This window comes from Papio anubis, chromosome 20 (genome assembly GCF_008728515.1).
Source record: "Papio anubis isolate 15944 chromosome 20, Panubis1.0, whole genome shotgun sequence".
Lineage (NCBI taxonomy): Eukaryota > Metazoa > Chordata > Mammalia > Primates > Cercopithecidae > Papio > Papio anubis.
The window spans coordinates 1,953,675-1,962,743 of NC_044995.1; the positions used below are offsets into that span (position 1 = coordinate 1,953,675).

General features: G+C 56.8%; 1 protein-coding gene across 1 annotated transcript; it reads left to right on the plus strand.

Annotated features, from left to right (window-relative positions):
- Window positions 1-192: 192 nt before the first annotated feature.
- GNG8 (G protein subunit gamma 8) lies at window positions 193-5,503 on the plus strand. Its single transcript, XM_017952550.3, has 4 exons — window positions 193-840; window positions 3,121-3,383; window positions 4,833-4,959; window positions 5,314-5,503. Exons 3-4 carry the CDS (start codon window positions 4,876-4,878, stop codon window positions 5,440-5,442), a joined length of 213 nt encoding a protein of 70 aa, XP_017808039.1. The 5' UTR covers window positions 193-840; window positions 3,121-3,383; window positions 4,833-4,875; the 3' UTR covers window positions 5,443-5,503.
- The last annotated feature ends 3,566 nt before the right edge of the window (window positions 5,504-9,069 follow it).

The window sequence follows — 9,069 nt, forward strand, 5'->3', positions numbered from 1 at the left end:
GAAAACCGAGTTAGGGTGGGCTGACCACAGTAAAGACGCTCCTCCCCACCTCCACCTCTTCCTAGGGCTCCCGCCTTGTCCAGGTCCAGAAGGAACCCCAAACCCCATCCATCGGGACACGCCCCCAGGTACACCGAGGGACACGCCCCTTAGAAACCCCGCCCCGGACCCCTCCCCTTCGGTCGCGCCTCTGCAGGCCCCGCCTCCGTCGTCGGGTCCCCACTGGAAGGCGCCCTCTGCGCATCTCTTTGTCTCTCTGGCCGCCTCTGCCTCCATCTCTGTGTGTCTGTGTCTTCGTCCCTGTCTCTGACTCTGCGTTTCGGCTTGGGTGTCTCTCTCCTACCCCCTGTCTCTCTGTGTCCTGTCTGTCTCTGCCTCTCGTGTCTCTCTCTCTGCAGCGCCCTCCCCGTCTCTGCCTCTCTGAGTCCCTAGCTCGCTCCCTCTCTTAATCTGTGTCCCTATAGCCCCCTGCGTCTCTCTGACTCTCCCTGCATCTCCCTCCCCTGTCTGTGAATTTCTCAGCGTCCATTTCCTGTCCTCTCCCTCCGGTCCCTGGCTCCCTGCCGTGCTTCCTCTGGTCCCGAGTCTCCCCTTCATCTTCCGCCGGGCCCTCCTCCCTGTGGCCACCTCCTCCTGTAGTCTCGCGGGGCAGGGTGGGCGCCTGGGCGTGCTGCGCGCGCCCTCATGTGGCCGGCAGGGGCTGCGTGTGAGCGCCGAAAGGGGAGTGCTGGGGAGCGGGGGACGCTGGTGTTCGCGGTGACACTGGGAAATGGCGTGTGACACCTGGAGGCTGTGTGAGTGTGGACTGCCGGGAGACGGCGCGTGACATCTGGAGAGTGTGTGAGTGTGCACTGCCGTGATGGTGTGTGACTCCAGGAGATCTGCGAGTGTGTACTGCTGTGAGATGGTGTGCGACGCCAGGACACTGTGTGAGTGTGGACTGCCGGGAGATGGTGTGCAATGGCAGGAAACTGTGTGAGTGTGGACTGCCGGGAGATGGCGTTCGACATCTGGAGAGTGTGCGAGTGTGTACTGCCGTGATGGTGTGTGACTCCAGGAGATCTGTGTGTACTGCTGGGAGATGGTGTGTGATGCCAGAACTAGGACACCATGAGTGTGTACTGCCGTGGTGTATTGGTGAGATGGTGTGTGGTGCTGGGAGTCTGTGTGTGACTGATTGATGTGAGATTATGTGCGACAAGGAGAGACTGAGTGGGACTGCATATGTCAGAGATGACATGTCGCTGACAGTGACACTGTAAAATTACTGGTGATGCTGAGAGATTGTGGGTGACTGTGTGTGCTGATGAAAGGTTGTGTGTGATCGGGTATGGGAGAGACACTCTTTGGGGCTCTGTATGGGACATTGAGAGACCATATGTGGGAGTGAGAGATTGTGTGTGACGGTGCGTGTGAGGGGGCAGTGTGTGTGGCTGTGTGCAACATGGTGAGCATATGGTGCTGTGTGTGTCACACAAGCAGATTCTGTGTGAGAGGGAGTGAGGCTGATGACTGGCGTACACTGAGAGGTGGTGTGGACAGGTGTCATGAGAGGCACACAGAAGGCCTCTCATGAGGTGGGACAGACGGAGTGAGCGTCAGACAGTCTTTGTCGGCCGCACTGTGTGTGGCTTGTGAAAAAGTGCATGATCTGGGCACATTGCTGCAATCCCAGTACTTTGGGGGGCTGAGGCAGGAGGATCCCTTGAGGCCAGGACTTTGAGACCAGCCTGGGCAACATAGGGAGACCCCTCCCCACGCCGTCTCTACCGAAAAAAAAAATAAAAGAAATTCGCCAGGTGTGGTTATGCACCTTTGTGGTCCCAGCTACTCGGAGGCTGAGGTGAGAGGATCACTTGAGCCTGGGAGGTGGAGGCTGCAGTGAGCTAAGATCATGCCACTGCACTCCAGCCTGCGTGACAGAGAGAGACCCTGTCTCAAAAAGCAAAACAAAACTGTGTGACTATGTGTGACACTGAGCTTGTGAGAGATGGCAGCGTTGTGACAGTGCGTGCGAGTGTGTGACTGTGCAGGGCACTCAGAAGCGAGAGTGTGAGGGAGGCCTTGTGTGTAGAAGGCAAGAGATGATGGAGAGGCGGGAGTGAGTGTGTGAAACGCTGCGAGATTGTGTGGGACTCTGTGAGACACTGAGCCATCGTGGGTAGCTAGGTATGACACCAGGAGATGGGGCGCGTGTGTGTGACAGGGACAGACTGTGTATGGAGGGAATGTGTCAGATGCGTGTGACACCAGGAGACTGTGTGAGAATGTGTGTGGCCTTCCATGGGTGTCACTGGACAGGCAACTGGGTGTTACTATGAAATACTATAAAACAGTGTGTACTTGACAGGTTGCATGGGTAACTGCATGCCACTATGAGACACAGAAAGTGTGAGACTGGGACAGGGTGTGAAACTGAGAGAGAAGTTTAAATGGCATGCAAGGCCAGGCGCGGTGGCTCACACCTATAATCCCAGCACTTTGGGAGGCCGAGGCGGGTGGATGACCTGAGGTCAGGAGTTCGAGACCAGCCTGGCCAACATTGTGAGACCCTGTCTCTACAAAAAATGCAAAAATTAGCCAGGAGTGGTGGCAGGCACCTGTAATCCCAGCTACTCAGGAGGCTGAGGCAGGAAAATGGCTTGAACCCAGGACACGGAGGTTGCAGTGAGCCGAGATCACACCACTGCACTCCAGCCTGGGCAACAGTGAGACTCAGTCTCAAAAAAAAAAAAAAAAGGCATGCAAATGTGTGTGACATTTGGAGACATTATATGTGACACTGTGGCAAACTGCTGGTACGTTTGGGGCTCTGAGATAATTTATCCGATGTGTAGCCCTTGGGGCTGCCCTTGGTGGTGGCTGTGTGTGGCATTTGGGGTGACCGTGTGAGGTTGTGTTGAGCAAGGTCATTCGTGAGGTTGTGTGGTGCTACTATGTGACAGGGCAAGACAGTTTGTGTCTGTGTGAGGGACAGTGAGCATGAGGCTGGGGGGTGTCACTGAGGTGGCGAGTGTGGCTGAGTGAGAGGCTCTGTGGGACACACTGGAGAGGTTTGTGTGACTGTAGATTAAATGCACCGAGGCCGGGGACCCACCTAGACAAGACTGTCTTTTCTAGTGAGTGTGAGAGAGGCACAGAGTCCCACAAAAGGACAGCAGCGGCAGAGACACAGGGAGAGGGACAAAGATAGGACTGACAGACAAGAGAGAGGGCCCAGAGAGGCAGCCCCAAGGCGGCGGGGCGGCGGGGAAGGTGGCTCCCGGAGGAGGCGGGTCCGTAGGGCCTGCGCCCCAGGGGAGGGGGCGGGGCGGGCCGGAGGGACCCAGACGCTGCCTCCCAGCCTCTGTGACCGCCGCCAGCCCGGCTCAGAGCAGCAACAGGTAGGAAGCTCCGGTCCCGGCCCCACAGCTGGTCCCTTTGCCTGCTCCGTGGCCACATTCTCTTCGCCTGAGAATGATTGAATGAATGAGTGAATGAGTGAGTGAATGAATTCTTCTACGTCTTCATCAGCCTGTCTCTCGCTTTGTTCCTCTCTCCCACTTTCTGGTTCCATCTCTCCCCAACCCCTCCATCTCCCTCTCTTTCCTTCCCTTCTTGCCTCTGTCCCTCTATCTCCTCGTCTCTGTCCCTTTATCCCCTTGGTGTCTCTCTGCTCTTTCCTCCATCCCCCCTTCCTCCATTTCTCCTTCTCTCTCCTTTCTCCCTCCCTCCATCACCCCATCCTCTCCCACCCCACACCACATCTCCTCCCTCCATCACTCCATCCTCTCCCACCCCATCCGTCCATCTTCTCCATTCTCTCCCATCCCACACCGCCTCCCTCCATCTCTCCATCCTCTTCCACCCCATCCGTCCATCTCCTCCATTCTCTCCCATCCTACACCACCTCCCTCCATCTCTCCATCCTCTTCCACCCCACACCTCCTCCCTCCATCACCCCATTCTCTCCCACCCCATCCGTCCATCTCCTCCATCCTCTTCCACCCCACACCCTCTCCCTTCATGTCCCCATTCTCTTCCACCCCACACCCCCTTCCTCCACCTCCCCTGCTCTGTCCCCTCGGTCCCTTTGTCCCCTCGGTGCCAGTTGCCTTGTATCACCCTGTTCCTTGCTCCCCCCTTCATTTGTCCCTCTATTTTCTCCTCCATCACTTCATTCCTTCCCCAGTCTCTCCCTCTCTCTATTCCTCCCCGTTTCTTCATTTCTCCAGTGCCTCAGTCTCTCCTTCCATTACTTTGTCTCTGTCTCTGCGCGCCCCGTTGTCCCTCTGTCCATCCGATAGGCCTCCCCTCGGTTGGGCTCCCCCAACCCTCTCCCCTGGCTGCTAATGAGCAGAGGAGCCTTTGAGGTGGCCAGGGCTGGAGTGGGGGAGCTCCCTGAGGGGGGCGGAGGGGGCAGCTGCTGCCAAGGCCCTAATGAGTCCCCCTCTGTGCCCCTCCCGCCGCGATCTTAATTCCCAGTTCTCCCTGGAGCCGCTGCTAATTGGCCTGAGGAGGGGCCCCCCTCCTGGCTCTTGCTCTGCCCCCGGGGGGTGAGGACACCTGGATTCTGATCCAGCACCTGTGGCCCTGTCCTTCTGTCTCAGCCTCCCATCTGTGCGCCCCTCCTTCCCTCCCTCGCCCCTCCCTGTTCTCTCCCCACCTGCCTTAGGTACCTCCATCCGTGCACTCCTGCATCGCTCCTCTTGTTCCTGTCCCCCTCATCTGTCCCTCTCTCCACCAGCCCCTGGCCACCCCATTCGCGCGCCCTTCCACCCTCGCACCTGTTACCGGGTCCATCTCCTCACCCCCGCCTCGGGACCCAAACGTATCCTAACCTACTCCCACAGCCTCAACTCCCGCGCGTCTTTTAACCCCTTCCCCGCCGCAACCATGTCCAACAACATGGCCAAGATTGCCGAGGCCCGCAAGACGGTGGAACAGCTGAAGCTGGAGGTGAACATCGACCGCATGAAGGTGCTGGGTCAGGGTAGGGAGCAGGGCGGGGATTCTGGGCCTGCAGTCTGTCCCGGGCTGTGTCGGCCGGGAGCCATAGTGCAAGGATGCACCTGGGAAGAGGGCTGGGCAAGGGGCGGGGCAGGGCAGGAGGAGGGGCCAGGACGAGGGGCGGGGCAGGACAGGAGGAGGGGCCAAGACGAGGAGGGGGCAGGACAGGGGAGGGGCCAGGACGAGGGTCGGGGTAGGACAGGGGGAGGGGCCTATATGAGACGGGGCAGAGTGGGAGGAGGGGACCGGGCAAGAGGCGGGGCCTAAGTGGGCGGCTCTGAGGAGCCGAGCAGGGCGGTGACATCTCCACCCGGGTGCTCGCAGGTGTCCCAGGCAGCAGCGGAACTCCTGGCTTTCTGCGAAACGCATGCCAAAGATGACCCGCTGGTGACGCCAGTACCCGCCGCGGAGAACCCCTTCCGCGACAAGCGCCTCTTTTGTGTTCTGCTCTGAACCCTCCAGACAGCTTACCCTCCCCTGCCAAAGTATGGATCCAATAAACTTGGTAACTGTGGTAGTGCCTGTGCTTTCAGGGAAACTGAGGTACGCACAGAGCTTGGGGCCACCGTGGGGGAAGCTGTGTCCGTTCTCATTCCTTCTGAGTGTGTGTGTTGGGGGTAGGGGTGGACGTGGAGTGAGTATGACTCCACCAAAGCCTCAGAGGAGATGAGTATTCAGTGCTATCTCCTCCACGATCGATCCTGAACTTAATGGTCCCGACGGCCCCAGAAGGCAGCTGACTACTTGTATGATACCCATGAGGAAACTGAGCCAAAGGAAGTCCTTTATTCAGAGTCGCAAAGCTAGGAGGTAACAGAGTGCTGACGGGGGTACTCCAGTACTCCCTGAACCCCTCCACTAGCCTCTCTCCTCCCCACTGGGTTGGACATTCTTAGGGTTCCCAGTCCCCATCCCACACTTCTCACCCCCTGAACGACTTCTTTTTTCACACCTGGTTTCCCTGTACCGCAGGCCCGCTTCTGTCCTAAAGTCCTGCACTTTTTCTCTGCTCACTCGTTCATTCATTCATTCATTCACTCATTAACTCTTCCAAACACTCCCTGATACCTACTTTCTGACCAGCGTTGGGCAATGCTAGGGACATGGCTGTGACCAAGACAGCCCTGGCTCTGCCCTGCCCTCTTGGGGCTCAGAGTCCAGTGGGAGAGAAAGACCTGCCCCCAGATGGTAAAAACCCAGAGTGGGCAGTGCTGGGTCGGGGAGTGCAGAGGGAACTCCTGACTCAGCTTGGAGGTAAGCGTGCTTCCTGGAGGAGGTGACATCTGAGCTGGAACATGGTGGTAATGAAACTTGGGGACTCAGAGAAGAGAGAAACATGGCTAGAAGGAGGGAGAGGAAATAAAATAATGAGTACATTCCTTCATCCTTCCTTTATTTTGTCATTGTTCTGGAGACACAGGGGTGACTGTGACGGCCCTGGTTCTTGCCCTCTGTTTTCCAATTCACATACTACTGGCCTGCAGGACATATGTAGCTTGCAGATATATATATATATATATATATGTAGAGAGAGAGGAGATAAAGAGAGAGACAGAGAGAGAGAGTCTCACTCTGTCACCCAGGCTGGAGTACAGTGGCACAATCTCGGTTCACTGCAACCTCCGCCTCCCAGGTTCAAGCAATTCTCCTGCCTCAGCCTCCCAAGTAGCTGGGATCACAGGCATGCACCACCACACCCAGCTAATTTTTGTATTTTTAGTAGAGGCGGGGTTTCACCATGTTGGCCAGGCTGGTCTTGAACTCCTGACCTCAAGTGATCCGCTCGCCTCGGCCTCCCAAAGTGCTGGGATTACAAACATGAGACACCTGCCCGGCCACAGTTAAATTTTTATGGCTTTACATGATGTTTAAAGATGTTCTTGACTTGGCTGCCAAATTGAAAAACACAGATATTTGACATCAAAGTCCATATGTCTCTGGAATTGCAAAGTCTTCTCTGAAATTGTAAGGTCTGGTGACTCACAGGCTGTAAGACAGGGCCTGGGTTTTCCAGCTCACCAAAATCCCCACCATGCCCTATTGTCTCCTGGTCAAGGAAGCTGGGGACCAGTCGCCATTTAACCTGAAGCCTGTGTCGGGGGCTTCTTACAGAGGAATGAGAAATAAAATGGCCGGGCGCAGTGGCTCACGCCTGTAATCCCAGCACTTTGAGAGGCCGAGGTGGGCAAATCACTTGAGGTCAGGAGTTCAAGACTAGCCTGGCCAACATGGTGAAACCCCATCTCTACTAAGAAGACAAAAATTAGCTGGGAATGGTGGCACGAACCTGTAATCCCAGCTACTCGGGTGGCTGAGGCAAGAGAATTGCTTGAACCTGGGAGGTGGAGGTTGCAGTGAGCCAAGATCACACCACTGCACTCCAGCCTGGGCAACAGAGCAAGACTCCGTTTCAAAAAGAAAAAAAAAAAGAAAAGAAAAATAAAAAATTCTGTGTCTCCATTGAAAATGGGGAGGGCTGGGCGCGGTGGCTCATGCCTGTAATCCCAGCACTTTGGGAGGCCGAGGTGGGCAGATCACGAGGTCAGGAGATCGAGACCAACTTGGCTAACACAGTGAAACACTGACTCTGCTAAAAATACAAAAAAAAATTAGCCAGACGTGGTGGTGGGCCCCTGTAGTCGCAGCTACTCAGGAGGCTGAGGCAGGAGAATGGCATGAATCTGGGAGGCGGAGCTTGCAGTGAGCCGAGATCATGCCACTGCACTCCAGCCTGGGCGACACAGCAAGACTCCGTCTTAAAAAAAAAAAGAAAATGGGGAGAATGCAGGCCAGGGAAGCTGTGGGTTTGGCCAATTATCTTATCTGGTTGGTCCAAGGGCCTGAGGATCACTCCCTCTCCTCTCCCTCATCTCCTCTTATCTTGTCTAATACTCAGGCTCCCCAGCTCGTGGCTGGTGGAGGCTGGACCCTGGGTCTGGCTGGAGGTGGCTTGCTGGGCCTCCCCTCCACAGGGGGAATGTGCACAAGTCTGCTCCATTATTCACATTGGATTAGGGTCCCCCGGGTGCCTAGTCTGAGTCTCCTGTAGGATCCAGGCAGGAGCGTCTGTAATTACATCTCCCTCCTGCTTCCCACCGCCGAGCCTGCTTGGCTCGGGCCTGGTTGCATCATGTCTGTGGGAGCCCCGGGGGAGACGGGGGACAGGGAGTGAGCCAGAGATGAGCTAGGGTGTGGAGGAGGAACGGGGAGAGAAGCTGGGCAGGAAGGAGCTAGAAGGATTCCAGAATTCACAGATCCTGCATCCTCATAGCTCAGAACCTGAAATGCAAAGGAATCTAGGATCCCAGGACCTCCGAGGGCTGGATCCTGGGGTCCTGCGCCCTAGGATTCCAGAGCTTGGCATATCAGGAGAAGTGTAAGGAGTTCCTGAGCCTAGGCTCTTGGGAGCTAGATCCTTCGAGCGCTGGAATGTCGGAGCTGCGTAGTGCAAACCCTTCCTCCTTCCCATCCCTGGTCTTGGGGGACAGAAACTATGGAGATGTAAGCGGTTGAATGGGACCTGGGTTGGGGGAAGGGAGGGCTGGCGGGAGTGGGACACAGAGGGGACCAGCAGGAAGTATCTTTCTGGAAGAGGAGGAGGATGGGGAACTGGGGCTGGGGGAAGGAGAAGCCAGGAGTCACAATCCAGAAGGGACAGGGCAGGTCCCCGTGTGCCCATCCTCCATGAGAACAGATCCGAATAATCTTATTAGATTTACCGCTTCGTAGCAGCACCAGCTTCTGGTCACCAGCTGCTGCTTCCTGCCACCCCCAGAGGTGAAGTCAGCTCTGGGGCCAGGCCCAGGCTGGGGTCAGAGACAGGCCAGGAGGTAGAGGTGGCTGCAGGGCGAGGTGCTTGTTCCTCCAGACCCGAAGGGCTCTCAGCTGCCCTATTCCAGGCTGTCTTCCCTCTGCACCCCCATCGCAAACTGCACCTCAACCCAGGCGCTCAGAGCAGCGCATGGCCTGGCTGAAGGGGTAGGGCAGGGGACGGAAAGCCCAGAGCCTGCAGGAGCTGCAGTCTTGGCCATCACTTCCTAGGGGAACGGTTCAACAGTCCCATCTTGCTCAATGCTCACA

What these genes read in the sequence shown, in the direction of transcription:
- GNG8 (XM_017952550.3), top strand. Translation starts at nt 4,876, where the DNA reads ATGTCCAACAACATGGCCAAGATTGCCGAGGCCCGCAAGACGGTGGAA. An exon ending in TGAACATCGACCGCATGAAG is followed by an intron (nt 4,960 to 5,313) that starts GTGCTGGGTCAG and finishes GGGTGCTCGCAG; the next exon opens with GTGTCCCAGGCAGCAGCGGA.